General features: G+C 34.1%; 1 protein-coding gene across 1 annotated transcript in view; it reads left to right on the top strand.

Moving 5' to 3' along the window:
- Positions 1 to 383: 383 nt before the first annotated feature.
- Positions 384 to 20,876, top strand: part of LOC309966250 (cadherin-related family member 3-like) — a gene marked incomplete at both ends in the record, with an annotated part of 103,953 nt that continues 83,460 nt past the window's right edge. The window contains 9 exon segments of the mRNA XM_082846225.1: positions 384 to 417; positions 1,390 to 1,409; positions 1,411 to 1,558; positions 7,260 to 7,272; positions 7,274 to 7,428; positions 14,228 to 14,322; positions 16,095 to 16,217; positions 18,059 to 18,162; positions 20,017 to 20,162. Of these exon segments, the coding sequence (XP_082702351.1) occupies positions 384 to 417; positions 1,390 to 1,409; positions 1,411 to 1,558; positions 7,260 to 7,272; positions 7,274 to 7,428; positions 14,228 to 14,322; positions 16,095 to 16,217; positions 18,059 to 18,162; positions 20,017 to 20,162 (838 nt within the window).

Here is a 20,876-nt window from a genome sequence, read left to right as displayed (position 1 = left end):
ATTATATTCCAATAAAGATGTAAAAAAAATAAAAAATAAAAAAATAAATTGCAAATCACCTGGATTGCTTGCCAAAAAGTCTCCATAGGATACCCCACCTCAACTCCAAATACTTATAATTTAAATTGATGTTACACAAGGATCCTGGCTTTGCTGATAATCTTCTCACCAGATATACACAGGAAACAGACATAGAAGCTGAAATATGACCTATGTGCATAATCACTTAGTTAAACAGAAGAAAATGATTGGTTTCAACATTGAGTAACAATTTATTGACCTGTTGGCTTAAATTCGAGTAAAGATTGAATTTTTATAAATACTCAAAAGCCATGCATTTATTAGTAGGCATTGTTATGGGCTTTAGGGAAACTGGTCTAGATATGAACATCTTCAAGATTTTATTAATATGCACAGGTTTGTTTAACTTTTGATGTTTCCTTAGCTTTTAAGATATTTAAGGTTAAGTGTTATAAGGAATTTGAATCCCTGCTGAGATCCTTTTAAATCATTGACTATTATTTTCTCTTATTCTCTGGTTCTCACTCTGTCCCTTCTTGTGTGCACGTATTTAAATAAAGAAGAAAAACTCAGGACAATGTTGGATTATTTCAAACAAGGCTCTACTTTGGTATTATTTTTTACCTTAAGGGCCCTCTTTTATTAATTTGTTTTATAAAAAACTCTATTATACAACAAAATGTTATATAAAATACTTAATTTAAGACTATTGTTTTAATATTGGGCTATTTTAAATATTATTTATATTGACTTTTAGTCACACTACATACTCTGGGAGTGAGTTACAGGATACGCCTATTTCTGCTTTTTGCTCTGGAGGTGCAGCATAACACAATTTACAATGAGTCACAACTTAACCAAAAACAGAGCCTCTTTTTTTTTCTAATAAAAAGTAAAGCAATGAAAATAATTAAATAAATTAATGCAGAAAGGATATTTCACTGATTTTTTCAACTAGCATTTAAAAATACAATACAGCAAACTTTTACATGAAAAATATAGCTTATTCAAATGTGCAAAATGATTTGATGGAAATGATCAGTAAGCTAAAGAAGAGAATTAACGAAACTGGCTTTTAACTGAAATAACCATTCTACATTATAGCTGTTAATGAAAGAACTGAAATAAGTTGTAGTAAACTGGGATCTCAACTTGTTCTTTAAGTTTGTTCTGCACAGCACAACACAGAACAATACTGAAATGTGAGTTAAAAGAAAAAAAAATTGACTTAGTTTTAAACTTTTTTTCAAAATTACAATTTACTTGTGAATGTAATTTATAGGGACAAACACACAAAATAATTATTGATAAATTTGTTCGTTTTAATAGTTTAACTTAGTTTTAGTTAAAAGTCTGTTTTCTCTTCAGTGTTTTCACACATCGCAGCAAAAGATTCAGATCTTTATTAACTCAGTGAATTTGCCTGAAAACACGCTTCCTAGGACACAACTGAGTAGAGCTTATGACAGCGATGTAGCTGGAAAAGCAGATGTCTGTCGCTTTCTGAGTAAAACAAAGGATTTTACCATTGACGCAAGTAAATTAATTTATATTATTTATTTATTTTAGACATTACTTTTAAGACTCAGAGTTTAAAGAAAAGTAATTAAACCTAAGTGTTATATTAGATTTCTTGGTTAAAACCTGCTGCAGATAGTTATATAAACACTTAATTTCTAGAGAAGCTTCTCATTACTACCCTGCCTCACAATCCCAGTGTTGCCGCAAATGTTTTCTGAAAAATTAAAATTTTTGTTTATTAAGTTGGCATGAGAGTCACCCCATTCTTTTCAGAGAAAAAAGTGTTCTTTGAGTAATAAGAAAGATGATCCAGAATACATGTTTTTGTATTAATTTCAAGAAAAATAATTTTAAAAATTCTGGCTAAATGAATAGAAAAGTTTCTGAAAAAAAGAATTAATAAATTATTCACTTAAGGCAGGGAATATGTGCTGTGCTGTGTTCCCCATAGCACCCTGTGCCTCAGCAGGTGGCTTGCACAGTAGGTCCTCAGTAAGTTCAAAGAAAAAGTGGAGCAGTGTCTCTCAGTTAAAACCCAAATTCAAAAAAAACTTTGTTTTCAAAATCATAACTGAATCAGGGTCAATCACAGATACAAATGATATTTCTGAATTCCTCTGAAATAGGGTCCATTTATTTTCTTACCAGGGTGCTCTTGACTCAGGTTATGATTTCTATAGTTAAGCACAAATTCCACTTAAATTCCCTATTTCTCATATCCCTGTTATCCTTGGTAATTGCCTAAGATGAAAGCTCCTGCAAATATGTGTTTATCCTCTTTTCCTTTTCTATTCTCATCTCCATACTGCTCCAGGTTTCCTCTCCCCTAATCTAACCTCACACTCTTCTTGCATTCTCACACCTTTCAATTATGGATTGTGAAATCCCCATTATGTGGCAAACAAACAAACAAATAAATCTCTTTTAATATTTCTTTTGTGACATTTCTCTACCTCTTGCTTTAACTGAAATGTATTGTCCTGTGGGACAACCACAGCATGCCTCAAGCTGATGTTACTCATTCACCCACACATCTCATATCCCTGGGTCAGGAAGTGGGAAGTCAGCATTCTTCTCACTCCCCAAGCCAATCCCTGACCATTACTCCAGTTCTCTTTAGAAACTTCCCTTGCTCATTTGGAGCTCAGGATATTTGGCTCATTACCAAATATACTAATCACTCTTCCTCAAGCCCTGGGGACTTGAATATATCACTCAGTGTTTCTCCCTATATCAAGTCCTGCCACCATCTCTTAGGTTACTTCAATATTCACATTATGGCCCATCCAGCACCCCACGAGCTCAGTCCCTCTACATTATCTAGTGTAAATCCTGGTACCTAAATTCTTGTGACTTTAACATCTACTTCCATCCACACACTCCTGTGGCCACAGCCAGGACTTCATTAGCATCTAGAACAATTCCACTTCTGCACTCTTAATCCCAGACATCTCGCTCCTACATTCTTTTCACCTCTTTTACTCAGTTATCCCTACTACTATACTGTTTTGTCAACATCACCAGGGTTACACATCCACTGGTTGATTTTCTCTCAATTATTTACCTCTTCTCTTTACTTCCCTATCTAGCATTATGACGCACCTTTCAACCCCTCCGTGATAATATCCTCAGATAACTTGCCTTGTTGTTCTTCTATAACTTTTACTCAGGAAAACTCAATATGAGATAAATACAATAGTTGATATTTCCTGCTACATCTGGGCTAATGAGTATTGTTAGAGAAAATCACATGAGCTGGCATATTAACCCTAAATTTTACTTATCTCATTATACTTTCTGGTAATCCTTCAAAATTTCTCTGCTTAAATGTTTCTTTCATTGCCAACTTGGCTATTTAAAATTTTCTCCAGTCTCATCTCAAATCTCCTAAATCTTTCCTCTTATCAGATGAATTCAACTTATGTATTTGAGGAAAAATATAGGCCATGAAGAGGGAATTTCCTTCTGTCGTTATATGTAGACAGTTGGTTCTTTGCAACCTATTCCTTCTTTCTGCTCTCTTGTCATGAAGGAAGATGTATGCTGTATTTCATCTACTTCCATTCCCTTCAACTTTATTCTGAATTCTATTTTTTACCCTCTTCAGACATCTTGCTATGCTGTTTATACCTTTTTTCTTATATTTTTTCTTCTTTTTTGCTGCTTTCATTAACTATTAAGTTTTCAGTAGTCTCTTAAGCCTTGCCTATGTTAATAAAATTCACTCCTGACTGATGTCTCTTTCCTTTGTCTTCCTTCTGACCTTTTATAGAATGTCTCACTTCTCCTCTAACTGGCCAAACATCTTTAAAGAATTCTTTACACCACTTTTTCCACTCCTGAAACTCCATTTATTCTTGAACAATGTTCAGTATAAGTACTGACAAATCACAGCACCAAGATATGTTACCATACATAGGAATCTTATTTATTGTTAAATACAATACCATATTTTGGCCCTCATCTCATATAATCTCCCTTTAGCATTTAGAACATTTAGTAACATTCCATACTTTTTAAACACTCTCATCCTTTGATTCCTATGACACTATATTCTACTGGTTTTCCCCATCTCTGTGATTCTCCTTGTCATCGTCCTGCCTCTCCAACTCCCCCCTCTTCCTCCATGTTCTTCTTTTCTGACATACCTTCTTCCTCTATTTATTCTGTCCATGTGTGTGTTTTTCAGGGCTATTTAGGTTTCCGTTCCTTCATACTGTTCACATTCTACCTGAGCAATCTTATCTATCTCTTGGCTACAATTACAAAACATGTTCTGATGATCGCCAAATATATACACAAACTCAAACACTGTGACTAAACACCAGACCAATACATCTACTTTACTGAAATATTCACAAGAAGATGTGGCACATATATACAATGGAATATTACTCAGCCATAAAAAGAAACGAAATTGAGTTATTTGTAGTGAGGTGGATGGACCTAGAGTCTGTCATACAGAGTGAAGTAAGTCAGAAAGAGAAACACAATTAATATTAAATTTAGTTATTCAAATCTGGACTGGTTATTTTTTCCCCAAATCTACTTTTACTTAAACTTTTGTGTTAAAGTAACCTAGGGGGCAGAAGGAGCCAAGCACTGCAGTATAGAATCCTCAACCCCCTAATTACCATCGAGTATTTTGCAGGACATCAAAAACACCCTCATGTGTGATAAATTTGTTGCCATCTATCTTTCAAAAAACTGTGTGATAGGCATGACTTATTGACTCATTTTGCCACAACTTCCACCTCTGACCAATCACCAAAATCTACAGATTTTAAATCTCTGGTATATTCATCCCATTCCTATTATCGCTATCTCAAGTTACTTTCCCATTACCTTTCCTCTAGACTTGTGCACCTACCTCCTCATTTGTCTTCTTGTCTCCAGACCTCTTCCACAATTTCCCTTCACTGACTTGGTAATGTTATTAAAGTACAAATAGAGCACTATAATTATTTGATATCTATCTATCATTTATCATCTATCAATGTCATCCCACTTACAACTGTCTGACAGCTTCCAATTCCCTCACAGTAAAATCCAAACTCTTTAAACTGACATACAAATCTCTTTAAGATGTGGTTCCTGTTTATTTCTCCAGATTCAAAAGGAAACACCCTCCATTACATGCTATGTATTTTAGTCAAAATATACATCTCCTAAGGCAAAACTATCTTCTGCCTGTGGGCCTTTGCACATATCATGTCTTTTTCCTTCTTTATTCCTCTTCATGTGACCAACCCCTTCCCATCTTTCAGGCATTAGTTAAGAAATAATTCCCTCCGAGAAGAAATTTCAGTATCCATCCTGATCCCAACGTTTGGTAAAATGCTCTTCTTATGTATTTTTACATCACTCTTCAGCAATTTTATTTCCCTGGTTGAATCTCTTGACACAAGGTCTATTCCTGATTCCGTTTTTTTCCCTCTTGATTTTATCTCTATGAATGTTCCTACACCAACAGACTCTTGGTTGTATTTCTAATTATTCACCCAACTCTTTAAGCCTGTATGCCTCTTATTTCAATTTTCTGGTGCTGCATAATAAATCACTCAAAAATACAGTTGCTTCAAACAACACTGAGTTTTGTTTCTCATAATTCGGTGGGTTGGCTGAATGACTCATCTGCTATTTTGCCTGGGTTCACTCATATGACTGAATTCCAAAGGTGTGTTCATGTCTATTCCAAAATAAAAAACATGTTAACCTCTGAAACCTAGTCTAACAACCAGTCCCTAGATGAATCCAACTGATTAAATTGAACCACAAATTGTTTGACACATCAGTACTGATACTGAAACTCTTTCTCCTTTGTATCCTTCATGCCAAAATAAGGGGTAAAAAAATCTTTCTTGTGCTAGGGGGATTGGGGAGAATAACAGAATTATTATTTTAGTTTTAGTTCCATTAGTATGGCTGTAAGAGACTTCTTAGGAGACATTATAATAAACAACCACTCAATGGTTAAACCTATTAATATTCCCTCTAGGTTTGATCCACCACCACACTTTGAGACTTATTGTCCTATTTGGAAGGGATATGTAACATCTACTTCAATTTGAAAGAAGTTCTGCATTGGGTTATTCTTGTTTCTTCTTATGATCTAATTTTGCTTGACTCATTATTCCATAAAATTGAAAACGAAAATACAAAAACTTGAAGGAAATTAATTTGTTACGGACTGATTCTTTTGTCCATATTAAATCCATTAGCTAATATTTGTTAGTACATACTTTTAAAAAGAGTTGCCTATCAATAATAGCGACTTTCCCCAAATTAAGAATAATATTTCTCCCTCTAATTCAACAGCCTTAGTGACTCAGGGCTTTCTAAGAATATCCCCAATATTTCATTCACTTTAAAAGACATTCTTTGTTAAAAATGATGACAATTTCTTAAAAATGCCCAGATTTAATGGAACTAATCTTGCCCACTATAACAAAATATTTTTAAATATAGTTTTTATTAGTGTCTGTGTTTTCCTTCCCTTCATCCATACTTTATTTTCTTGTCTTCACTTAATACAGCTAATTATTTTACACCCAGGTCTTAGGCTAGCCCAGAAGGGAATTAGTTGCTGTTGAACTTAGTAGCATATAAAAATACCTTTTCAGAGGCAGTATGCCTTCTTTGACAACAAGGACATCTTGATAAAGTTTACCTTGGTGCCAGATCAAAATTATACCAAGCCTATTTTATGATTTTTGGTAAACTCATAATAACTAATGAGGTTGGATATAAACAAACAAAAAAGTTTTTCTTCTGTTAACAAAAAATAGACACGTATTGTAATCACAATACAATCTCCGGGACTGATGTTCCCTGTAATCTTTGGGAATAATTTTCAATGAAAATGTTTGAAAGCAAAATGCAGTTCAATAAAAATAGAAGCCTGAATTGTGAAACACTTTGAAAAGAAAATAAGTCAACTATTAGTGTTTGCTATTTCGTTTCATGTTTTAAATCTTTTCCTTGTGAGGTAGTGAAAAAATAAAAATTGGGACACTTACACTCCTGCTTTTTTCTTTTCCTTCAATTAAAGATTCATGCCATGCTTGTTAATTGTGTGACTTTGGGTAGATGACATCATCTCCCACTTAGGTTCTCTATAAAATAGAAGAGTTAAAATATGAAATTCTAAAATCATTCAAAAGGTATGTTTCTATATGCTTATGGTAATTATAATTTATGCATTATCTCTTAACTAGGTTCTGGTGTAATCATCTACCAAAATTTTAAATTATGAAACTGATCCCAGAAGGTTTCTACTAATAATTGATACTGAAGGTCTCTCAAGACATGTTTTGACCATTAATATCACTGATGTTCCAGAACCTCTGTGCTGTACTGCTGATCCACAGTTTTCTTCAGGTACAGGTATGATCATTTCTTATGGTTTACTTTCAACAGCTATATATAATGAAAGATGCCAGGCATGTTTCTCCAGTCGGATATGTTCAGTGATTTTTTTTATTATGTAAATATACAAAAACATGTGCAGATATACATGTATATAAGAAAACATATAACCTCTCTATGGAATAGTCTGGAAAAAATGTTTACCATGTAGAAATTCTCACTTCTCAGTTAAGAGGTTAGAAAGCGAATACATTAAAAACAGCAACAGAGGGGCTTCCCTGGTGGCGCAGTTGTTGACAGCCTGCCTGCTGATGCAGGGGACACGGGTTCGTGCCCCAGTCCGGGAAGATCCCACATGCCGCGGAGTGGCTAGGCCCGTGAGCCATGGCCACTGAGCCTGCGCGTCCGGAGCCTGTGCTCCGGAACGGGAGAGGCCACAACAGTGAGAGGCCCGCATACAGCAAAAAAAAAAAAAAAACCCCAAAAAACAGCAACAGAGATTCTTAAAAAGACTTACTACAAGAAAAATGAGGCAGGAGAGAAAAAAATAAATAAATAAAAGGGCTTGACAATGTAATACTTAAATTTGAACCCTTATTTGTGAAAATGCCTCAAAGAATAATTTATTTTTAAAACCCTTAAGGTTCAAAGGGTATTTTCCTATTACAAAAGCAAATAATGTGTGTGTGTGTTTGTGTATAAGGGCTGACCAAGTTAGACATAGGGAAGCTTTCTCTAAAGAGCTGACAATTTACTTTAGATCCAAACTCTGATATAAGTAAATAAACAAGAGAGGGAAGAGTATCTTCATGTCAAAGGAATTGTATGTACAAATGCCTTGAGACAATATACAACAAGGTAAGAAGAATTGAAAATCTAGTGACTGAAATGGAGAGATCACTAAGCAATATGACACAAAATGAATATTGAAAAGTAATACAGGTATTTTAAGAGTGCTGATCTTTGCCCTAAGGGCAGTGGGAATCCTTTGAAATATTATAAGCAAGTAGGTGTTTTAAACAGATACATCTGGTTGAGTGGAGAGAAATATTTGAAGGGGACAAAGGTAGAAGAGGTGTCAACAGATGCTGTGAAGGGTCAGAGTAAATATGTTGGGTTTTGAAGTCCAAAAGGCAAGATCAAAAATATTACTTATGTAGTACTCATATAACAATGGAGGAAGCAAATTTCTATATTTTATTGAGAAATAAATTTTTAAAATATAATAATACTAAAAATTGGTTATAATTTTTAATACAAGTATACTAGTGAGAAGAATGGACATTCCTTTTTGGGAGGATAGAATTTCCTTTTAATGGTTGGAGGGGCTAAATAACTCAACATCAGTGAGTGGTTTTCCTTGCTTGGATAACAAATGAACCACTCAGAATCTTATTTTGGTTGCAGCTTCATTCTGATTTATTTTTGTGAATAAAATCTGTCATCATGGGGTATTTTGTTATACATTTACCATTTTTTCTGACATTGTTCTCCTGTCAAATCGGAATATAGTGATGAATGCTTAGTCTTTTATACAGCATATTCCTTTATCAGCTATAATGCTTCTGTATAATATGCATGATGCTTTGCAACATCTGTCGTGCCTTAAAAAAATCCACACTCCATCATACCTTAAAAGTGTGGCATTCAAAGTCCACATTTCTTTTCTTTTCTTACTTGGCCATGATGGGTAGGCATGGTAACAAAAAATAACATGGTGCTTGGAATGCTATTGTGACTGGATTACTGCAATTTATACTACGTGAAGTGATGAGAGCATCATCTATGGTCTCTATCTCTGTTATCAGAATGCAGCAATAGACGATGCAGAAACAAGTGGGTGTGTAAGTGTTCTGTTAATACTTGATAAACACTGAAATTTAAATTTCATGTGTCACAAAATATTACTGTTTCTTTTGATTTTTTAAAACCATTTAAACGTGCAAAAACCATTCTTTGATCGGAAGACCATATAAAAACAGGCAGCAGTGTAGATTTGACTCGTGGGCAGTAGTTTGAACACCCATGGAGTAGAGAGAGGAAGGCCAGTTATCAAGTTATTTCAGACTAGAAATGGTATAGTTTGGCCAAGGAAGGTGACAGAGATAAAAATAAAAAGACATTCTTGAGATATTTAAATGGTAAATGAATCTGGTATTGAATTAACTATAAAGGAAGAGGAGAACTCTGAGGTTTATGATTTGCATAACTGGTTTGGAGATTCTCAGTTAGGATAGGAAAATCTAGAAATAGGCCAAATTTGCAGGGAAAAATTATGAGTTCACTTTTGAACATTTCATGCTTCATATGCTTTTGTTATATCAAAGGAGAGATTTAAATAAGCAGTGGAACTCACAGGTCTTGCCTAGGTCTGTACATGTTTTGTAATTGAAAACGCGAACTTGGATGAGATTACTCAGCTAGAGAATAGAGAATTAGAAGAAAGGAGAGCATAGGGCCAAACCCTGAGGAACTCCTACACTTAATTATGTAGGGAAGAAGCTCAGCCTGCCAAGGACAGCAAGGAGCAGCTCAAGTGGTGGTAGAAAAAAGAGAAAGTTGTACCCTGAATGGCAAAGGGAGAGAGTGTTGAAAGAGAGTGCTAGTGGTTAGTAGACTTGAATTCCACAATCAAGTAAGATGATGTTAAAATGTCCATTTAGTTAGTGATATGGGGATAATGAAACCTAATGAACCTACTGAGAACTGTTTTATTGGTATTATAAGGGGAGGAAGCCAGAACAGAGCAGAATTAGGAGATTGTGAAAATAAAAACCATGTTTTAGAAGTCTGCATATGAAACTGGAGAGAAGGCAGTGGGAGAACTATTTTGGATTGAAAGCTTTGTCTGGTGCATTTGGTTTTAAAGGGAGACACCTGAGTAATTTTACAAAAAAGTGGGGATAATTCATTAACTTGGTGATTGAAGATACATGAAAGAGAGTGTAAAAGAGAGATGGGATCAAAGCCCAGGCAGAATTAATCAATCTAATTTGCTCATCTCAAAAATTTATATGTCTATATTTACATTTTCAATTTATTTTCATACTTAACAAATTCAAAATGCCTTGAAGCTTTGACTTTTCTTTCAGACTAGTAGCTCTAATCTCTGAAAAACAAGTAGTGAATTGAAGGTCCCAGTTTATTTGGTTGTGTGCCTGACAGAAATTTTCTTTATAATTCCAATTAAAATATAGTATTTTGAAAACACACTGTCATCCCTTGATTTAACACCCCACTTATATCAATGGACAGATCTACCAGACAGAAAATCAATAAGGAAACACTGGCCTTAAATGACACATTTGTGAAGATAAATTTAATAGATACATACAGAACATTCTATCCAAAAGCAGAAGAATACACATTCTTTTCACATGCACATGGGACATTCTCCAGGATGTGTCCATCAACAGAGGAATGGATAAAGAAATTGTGGTACACACATACAATGGAATATTACTCAGCCATAAAAAAGAATGAAATAGGGCTTCCCTGGTGGCGCAGTGGTTGACAGTCCGCCTGCTGATGCAGGGGACACGGGTTCGTGCCCCAGTCCGGGATGATACCACATGCCGCGGAGCGGCTGAGCCTGTGAGCCATGGCCGCTGAGCCTGCGTGTCTGGAGCCTGTGCTCCGCAATGGGAGAGGCCACAACAGTGGGAGGCCCGTGTACCGCAAAAAAAAAAAAAAAAAAAAAAAAAGAACGAAATAATGCCATTTGCAGTGACATGGATGGACATAGAGATTGTCATACTGAGTGAAGTAAGCTAGACAGAGAAAGACAAAAATCATATGATATCACTTATATGTGGAATATTAAAAGAAATGGTATAAATGAACCTATTTACAAAACAGAGAGTCACAGATGTAGAAAACAAACTTACAGTTGCCAAGGGGGAAAGGGTGGAGGAGGGATAAGTTGGGAGATTGGGATTGACATATACACACTACTATATATAAAACAGATAACTAATAAGAACCTACTGTATAGCACTCTACTCAATACTCTGTAATGACTTATATGGGAAAAGAATCTAAAAAAGAGTGGATACATGTATATGTATAACTGATTCACTTTGCTGTACAGCAGAAACTAACATAACATTGTAAATTAACTATACTCCAATAAAAATTAATTAATAAAAAATACACATGTTCAATAATGATATTGGCTATGGATGTGAATAAGTAACCTGAATCCCTTCATAGTTTTTTTCTTCCTTTCTCTCTTGATCAATGGGTAAGACTCTAGATAATCTCTCCCAAGCTCTCCTGGGCTCTCAGCCCTCTTCTGTGTCACACTGAGGGCCCTTGAGTCCTTTCTGTTTTCCATTCCCAGTGCTGGCTCTGTCCAGGATGTGAGGTGGTGAAAGGTGTGCACTCAAGGATTACAGACTAGGGAGGTAGCTAAAGGAGACTGCAGGTTATTTAGAAGTTGTTGGTTAATATTTGAAAAGCTGTAACAAGTATTTTGTCTGATATGAGAACTTAATGGCTCTTCAGGAACCATGCCAAGTTTGAGTTTCCCAGGCAGTTTTTCCAAAGGTACTGAAAATTTTAGAGCAGGGCCTATTGATTTGCAATGATATTTTTCTGCAAGAGAAAAAGCAAGCCTCAACTGTGTAAACATCAAAGATAAATCAAATAAGATCGACAGTGAGTATTAATTGGGTCTGTCAGCATGGAGGCTTTTGATGACTTTTTGGAAAAAAATTTAGTGTTTGTAGGGGGGAAGAACCTCTAGTAGAGTAGACTAAAGACTGAGTGGGAGGTGAAGAAATATACAAAACTCTAGTAGAGAGACAGGGCCATAGCTAAAGTGAGCTTAGGGTTAGGGAGATTGTTTTAATGGATGAGATTTGAGCATGTTCAAATGGTAATACAAAGTAGACAGTAGTGAGGGAGTATTTGAAAGTGGGAGATAGAGTTAAGTTCCAGAGAAAGTAGAAGGGGAAACACCTCCCAGTGGACATGGATTATCATTAATAACAAGCAGTTTGCTCCTTTGACTATAAAGGGAGGGAAAATGGTGCAGATGTAAGCGGAACTATAGATCTTAAAAGAAAAAGTGAGCTATTACTAGTCTAGTGGTTTCTCCTTACTCTGTGTTATAAGAAGAGAGATCTTCTATGGGAAGTAAGACAGATGGGAAGGAGTAACAGGTTTGGGGCAAAAAGCCGAAGTTTGAAATAATTTTTGTAGAAAGGTGAAGAATAAATAGAACAGGACTTGCTTAACAGCATTGAGGGACAAATACACTTTTTCCTCTATTAATTTTCTTTGCAATTAATAGTTCAGGTTTATACATATGAAGTATCACAGAATCTGACTTTTGTCTAAATGTTGAAGAATTTTAAAAACCTTTTAAGTTCAGTTTTCTGATTGAGTCAAAGACAAGTATATAGATGCCAGTATTTGAGTCAAAGACAAGTATATAGATGCCAGTATATCTCTAGCACACATTTTACTTCATTCATTGTTCAGTTTAAAAGTATTTATTATATCTTAAAATCAGTTTTGTTTTTATTATTTACTTGCCCTTAAGAAAAAAAAATTGGGGATTTGGAACTTGCTTTTTTTTATTATGTATTTCCCTACAGTACTAAGCATGGTACTTTCAACATAATAGAATTTTTAGGGTTTTTCTTTTACATTTTGACTTACTCTTTCTGACAGCTATTTTACATCAGCCTTAGGCCTGTAGTTTGCTTTATCTTTTACTCTTACCAAAAACTTTTCTGCTTCATCCTTTGCTAGACATGAAGCCTCATGGTGGGATGAAAACTTGAGATATTATTTGCCAGGATTTGTTAAATTTGTTTCTTTTGTTTTTTAAAAAATTTACTTAAAGTTATTATGAAGTTTGGTCATGTTCTATCTTCAAGTTATGCTGAGGGCAGGATTTTGTGTAATTTTATTTCTGCCTGCTTTCTGTATTGCTTTTGGAGAAAATATTGGGAGATATGCTTTAAGGCAGCCACCATTATTTTATTATCTTACTATCTTCACCTACATTGACATTTCCTGGTCACTCACTTTAAATGTAATTACATTAGAAAAACAAAGATCAATTAAATTTAGTTGGGTAATCTGTTAAAATTTAAATTTATTAAGATGTATAAATTTGGTCCATAAATGTATGTGTGTAAGAAATAGAAGATTTTAAAGTGCCTGATTACACAGCTTGTGTTACTCTATTTCAAACTCATACCTATGGATTGTAATAAACACACACACACACACACACACACACACACACACACACACACACACACAAGGCACAGAAAACATCAGAGAACAAATAAAACAATTAACCTGAGTCTTTCCTTAGGTCACTCCATCCATGTTGCATTGTAGTTTGCGTTTTTTTTTACCCATGGTCAAGGGTATGGGGAGATTTTAGAAGGTGTGTGAAAGATGGAGGTCAATCACAGATGTCCACAAATGTGTGTCTGTAAGAAAGAGTTCCTCCACGCATAGCCCCATCAGGTCTAGAAACTGGAGTACAGGAATCTATTTTGAGGTTACTTGGCTGGCTTCTCCTGGGGCAATCTGTCAGCATATATGTCATGCTCTTTTTGTTTAGGCTATAGTTGCCATAGACAGTGCTAGGAAGTAAGGAAAAGCACTCTGTAGGAGCAGGAAAGATGGCAGGAAGCCAAAGGGAAAAATACAAAAATAGATCGCTATCTTAAAATATTATCCCAGGCCTACCATCCAATCTACAATTAGTTTTGTTCTGTTTTTATTATATAAAGAACTAATGAAAGCATCATATGTTAATTTTTGATACATGTTGATTTTTACTTCACAGCTACCTTAGAAATTGATGAGGACTATCCATTATATCAGTCAATTTATAGAGTGACAGCCACAGATGAGGGCTCTTTAAATGGTAATGTACTGATGGTAGGTGGTGATCATTGTGTGAGACACATATATCGCTTTGGCATGCACTAGAATGGCAAACACATACGTAGCCAAGGTAACATGGGATATAAGTCTTACAGATGAATTTGAAACTAATCCGGTAGGAAAGAAGAACAATTTCTGATATTTCCATAAGAAAAATAAGGAAAGCATTGTTGGGAAGATTTTTCTGAGTACAGTGCTATGCTTTGGAGATATTTTTCAAGAGTGGTTAATATATTTAATTTGATAATTAAAGAAAGCATAATGAAGCTGACAACCACTCTAATGCGATATTCGTGTTAATGTTGGAAATAGCATTTTTATAAGAAATTTTCTTAATGAGTATAAGAAAATTATACAACTTCTAATGGAGGTGGGCAACTGCAAGAAAGACATCAATGCTGAGCTGAAACTGGGGCTTTGTCTTTTGGATTCTATTCAGAACTGTTCCACTTGGCTAGCTATTTCAATGTCACATGTGAATGTGATTATATTTTTTTGATGTTTCAGTATCCTAATTACTAGATATCTAACTATAAGAGACTTGCTTTTCTCATAATTGATTCATGATTGTAAAGTCTCTTAGAGATTTGGCAAAATAAAAAGAACCCATAAAGCTCTAAATGGAGAATTTAGCAGTACATTGGACTACAAAAGTCAGCATGCTTTCTCTGCAGCTGTTCTTTTTAAACATGTATTGAAAGAGTTTACTTCTAATTTGGTAATTCACAGTATGAAGTAAGGAGCACTGTATGGGGGTGAAGTAATGGCGCTTCAGGTAACTTGGGTCAAGTTAGGAATTTACCACTAACTAGCGGAGTAATCCTGGGGAAGTCACTTAATCCCTCTCGCCCTTGATTTCCAGTTAACCTCCAGTGATATATGGGCTGTTGTCAGTCAAGGTACTCAAAATCCCTGCTCAAAAATACTTTGTTGTAGACCAGCCAGTATGCAATTTGTATGAAATTGTTAATAAATATGAGACTTTTCCTAATAGATGATGTCTTTCCAATAGGTTAAAAAATAACCTATGGTAAAAAAAAAAAAAAAAACCTATGGTCCAGCTGAAAATAGTTATTACCAGTTCTGTCATTTGCAGGAAAAAAGCGCAGCAGGTGTGTTTTAAAATTTAGTGTTTTGGGAAATAGTTACATTGCTAAAGGCTTGATCCTTATCAAATTAAAAAAATATGCAGTTATAATTGAACTTTAATCAAATTTTACCTCATTTCAAACTACATTTTTTTCAGATACTTTTGAGAATGATTTATCTACTCTCACCTCTTCTCAAACATGGTGGAAAATAAATAAAAAGTGCAATCAAGAAGTAAGATAAATTATAAACTGTATTCAACTGTATTAATATTTGCAATTGGTTTATATCATTATAATTCTTATTTTGTTTCTAAAAACTCAGTGACAGTGAGTTTATTTTGTACATTCTTTCAGAGATGTATTAATTTGCAGAACCAAATCTAATTTTTAAAAAAAATTCTCTTAAAGGAATGTGTATAGTGTTATGCAGCTCTGTAAAAATATAGCAAATCTTTTGGTTGTGTTAATAAGCTAAACAACTCTTACTTTTCCTGTATTCTACATCAGTATATTTCAATGGTTTTAATACAGGCTTAGATAATAAAGAAAGAGAGAAATTAATCAATGTAAAAATAAAGAACTTTCTATATATTTGCTCCATTATTGTATCTGAATGATCTTCCAAATACATTTTCATTTATTTTAGTGCGATTAATGTATGCTTTATTTTTCTAGTACTCCATTGAGACACAGTTATCTGGACCAAAGAAAGGAGCCAACTCTTTTGGAGTGGATTCTGTAAGTGGCATTGTTAGTGTGAGAGGCAATGATCCCTTGGGCTTTGAGGCTGGATATCATGTAGTTAATATATTTATTTATTATTCTGCAAAGAATGACAAGAATCTTTCATAACTGAACTCTGCCTGAAAGATTAAACAGATTATTATTTTAAAGGAAGAGTAATATTTTGTGATTCATTAATGAGGATTAGTGCAGTTAACCAAATATCTAGAACCAGTCTTGGTGGATATCAAAACATAGAGATCATGTCTTAACTTTTTAGATCTATCTAAAGAAGTTTCAGAAAAAAAAAAGACTTTTAAGTAGCTTTCTAATTAGGGAAAACTAAATCATTAAATTTAAAAAATTTCTGAACATCACATGGGAAGAAATTTAAAACAGTCAAGTTGTGGTATTGAAACAATTTATACTCTGCCCTACTTAGAATGACAAAACACATAGGTAGCCAAGGTAAGATGGGGTATAAGCCTTTCAGATGAATTTGAAACTAATGAGGCAGGGAAAAAGAACAATTTCTGATATTTCCATGAAAGAAAGAAGGCAAGCATTGTTGGGAAGATTTTTCTCAGTAGAGAATGACATGTTAGTAGGAACAATGATTGGAAAGAAAACAACTAGAGGGCTATTGAGATAACCTGTACACACAGAAATGGAGTGTGAAATTTAAGAAATAAAGGGATAAATTATTATTATTACTGGCATTGGTAAAACATTTCCACTTTCAGAAATCCTCCACATGTATTATTTCAATAAGGTGGTTGAGAAAATAGTCATTAGAGAGCAAATGCAAGAATTTATAGAAAAAATAGAGGATGTGCTGCTGAATAGATATTTAGGAGAAAGAGTATAACTAAAGATGATCTCAGCCTTCTAGCCTAAAAGAACTTAAAGGGTAGAAGAAAGCCAATGACTTCTATTTCAATTTCAATCTGGAAATGTTAAATGTCACAGAATGGGGAAGAAGCCAATGATACATATCTTTTAAGCAATTTGAGTGTTAGGACTACAATGTGAGGTCAATATGAGCTTAAAATTAAAATTAGGTGGGAAAAATGGAGATTGTGCCTATCAGCTACCTACGTATTTAAGCAGTTCAGCTCCATACTTGTGCCCATTCCCTGCCTCACTTCCCTTGCTTACCTTGACTCACACATTCAACCAAACTTGGTAAGTCCTTTAAGACTTACTTACTTCATCCTTCTACTACATAGCTAACCTATAAATTTTATGACATTTTATAAAAGAAATTTAAATACGCTCATTGTCAGCCCCTCACTCAGCACAGGTTCTTGTACATTGTAAGGGCTTTCTTAACGTCTGCTTAAAAACGTTTTAGTGGATACCTTACTGTCTCAGGGTGTTTTTTTCTTTTCAGAAGAACACTTACTGATATGTCTGAATAAATAATATTTAAAGGGTGAGATGTGTGACAGGATGATGGGGAAAATATTTGAGATCAGATGACATTCTAAACTCTTTTCAGAAATTACCTCCTGTTCTGATCGCAAAGAGTAATTCATGGTCCTGTTTCCAGGGGTTAGCATTAAACAGTCTGCTTTGTGAATGGTTTCAGTGCATTGTACTTTCAGTTAATAATTGAATCTGTAATTCATTCATTTTTTTTGTTCAATTTAGTCTATATTTAGGCATGCAGCCAAGCTACACAGACCTTTGAGACTTAATGGCAAATGACATGAAGCTATTTTGAAATATACAACTAATCTAGTTAACTAAGAAAGCACTTATATTTCTTTAGTTGCCTAGAAGACAATTAAAACATTATATTTAATTGGAGAACACTACAACAACAAAAAAACCTAACAGGAGACATATTATAAAGATAAACATGTATTACTAAATAGTATATTGTAAAGTTTTTTAAAAAAACTCTTTTCCAGGTTTTCCAGCTTACACTGAGAGCAACAGATACAACGGGTCTATTCCGTCAAGGGACACTAATTATCATGATTAGAAACATAAATGATGAGAAGCCTCAATCTGAGTAAACATATTTAAAGTGTAACCATAGAGAATGGCTAACTGAACTTTTCACACATACTGTAAATAATAATAATAAAGATTATATAGCTACATAAAAATATTTTATTGTTATATTAAAATATATTACTATATACATAAGTGATACATATACTGATAGAAAGTAAAATATATGTCAGAAAATATTGGTAAACAAATATAGAAGTGACCAATATCATAATATGATATGGTAAAAAGATTTTTGTGTGTCTTTTTGTTTTCTTCCCCAAAGGTTTTGTAAAGTTGTGTTGCTTTTAAATAAATATATTAATTTTAAACAATGGGAAAAGTAGACCTTAAAATGTAGTTTAAGGTGTTTAATTTAAATTACTTTACTTCCATACTCTGAGATATAATTGTAGCATTCAAAAACATTTTCAGATTACGAATGTCTGTTAGATGTTTTTCTATACTTCAAAATGTAGTAATCAAATACATTACTACAATCTAAGAAAAATTAAATACTACTTAGATTGATGAAGAGAAAAAGAAAGATTGTAGTATTCAAATTATTTTCCTTCCACCCCTAAGTTATATCTTGACAGATAACTAAGGAGAGTAACATTGTTTGAATCCCCAAATTCATTTTTATATTATCTGAACAAGAGAAGCAAATACGGAGCTTAGTTTTTCTCCTATTTCTGGGGATAGTTACTCTACCTGTCCTACTACATTTGTGGTAGAGGTGCTGCCAACTTCTTAAAATAATTTTTTGTCACCTGCATGCCTACTATAAGCATAAACTTATTGCCTTTACTTATTTAGTAGAATTCAATGCTAGATAATATAAGCAATACCAAAATAACTAAAATATTGGTATGGCCCCCAAATATTGTTTTCACTTCTTAAGAGACATAGTGTGTTAAATTACAATTAATGAAACAGAAAAGGAAATGATTCAAAGTGGTCCAGAATGTAAATACTGTGAGTTATATTATATTATGGTATAAAGGAGAAACCACACTGTAAAGGAGAAACCACATTAGATTGTGGTGGCCAAGAAGGTTGCTCAGAGGAATGGCCTCACCCACTCACCTTCCTTTTCCTTTAACTTCCTTGAACCTCTCTCCCAAGCCCAGATTTAGCCTGTCCTTCCCTTTAAAATGTGTAGCAAAGTTATGGTATCTATCACACAGCACTACAGTTATTTATATCTGTGTTCACTTCTAGCAGTGAGATCTAAAGAGCAGAAGCCAGCTTATTCTTACGCATATAAACTGGAATAACATATTGTAGGTTACGGATAAATGTCTGATGCCTGAATGGAAGGTTGAATAAGAAAGAAATTTAAGTTTCAGAAATGTTCTGGAAATTGATCAGGGACTTGAAATATACTTTAAAGAGATGAACAATAAATTTAAAATAAATGTCCTGATAACTTGGTTGTCCAAACTTGTCCAAAGTTATGACTTTGGACAGCATTTCATCATACCAGATAAGATGAAAATGAATATATTTAATCCCTTATGTTCAATTGCCAACTATTCCATACATTTGGTATTTAGAATAATAGAGGTGCACTATTTCAATCTGTTTTCCAGTTTTCATCTCTTTGATGTTATGCTATCTTTCATGTCTCGCATGATGCCAGAGACTAATGATTAAAAATTAATGCTTATGCAAAAAAGTTACATAACTTTGTGCCAGAAATGGATTTTCTCAACATTTGAATACTTTTGGAACTCTTAAATTCTTGACAAGATGAAGGTAATATTATCACAAATCCAAAAGATTCTTTGCAAGTTATCAGAACTGAGCAGGTATGTGCATACAAATCTGCATTTGCAACATTTTTTCATCAACATTTTTTTTTCTTTAGACCTTTTCGTCTGAATTCTATTAATGTAACTGAAGAAAAACCTGTTGGAGAAATTATAGCAAGAGTAAAACCAACAGATCGAGATGAAGATGGCGGCATCACTTATACCTTTAGATCACAGCAGGAAAAGTTTGCTTTAGACCCTTGTAAGTTTTAAATACATAGCTCTAGCTGTCTTCATTTAAGCATTCACTATCTAATCTCGGCATTTCCTTTAGACTTTGGGCTAGTAAAGCTACCCTTTCAAAATTAGATTAAATATGGAGAAGGAAACACCAAAAATGTGTGGCATTTGGACAGTTGCTATTTTCCTACTTGTAAAAATGAACTTCTTGTGAAATAACGTCTGTCACAGTAACTTATTTTTATAACTGGCTATTGGCTTTCAGAGGCAATCAGTACAATGCTTCTGTGAAATCCTTGTAAACTATAGGACAGATAAGTCATATCTAACTCCTTAATTTCATTTGTGAAAATCGGAACATTTCCTTAATAATTATATTTTGGACACTTGATTATGGATATATTCCTGCCTATGGGTACAGAATTACTACTCTGAAATATTGTTTTCCTATGGCTTGTCACAGTACTTGATTTAACTGTCCAGCATTCAACCAGAGAGAAAAAAAGAAAAACACCAGCAACACAACTATGAGAGCTTCTTAAGCAGACTCTGTAAGGCTGTTGTCTCTGTGTCTAATGCCAGAGCTTGAGGTCCACAAGCCCAGAGGTCAGATGAATATAAAGTGGGAGAGATTAAGGGTAGACCAGACACATAAGCAGGCTGTGGACCCTATGAGAATGCACTAAAACCCATGTCTGTTCTTGTTGCTGCTGACCTTGATAGTGAGGGTATCCTG

Source organism: Leucopleurus acutus (assembly GCF_964270905.1).
Source record: "Leucopleurus acutus genome assembly, chromosome: 9".
Taxonomy (NCBI): domain Eukaryota; kingdom Metazoa; phylum Chordata; class Mammalia; order Artiodactyla; family Delphinidae; genus Leucopleurus; species Leucopleurus acutus.
Note: the sequence above shows the minus strand (reverse complement) of the source record. Positions and strands in the feature narration are given on the sequence as shown.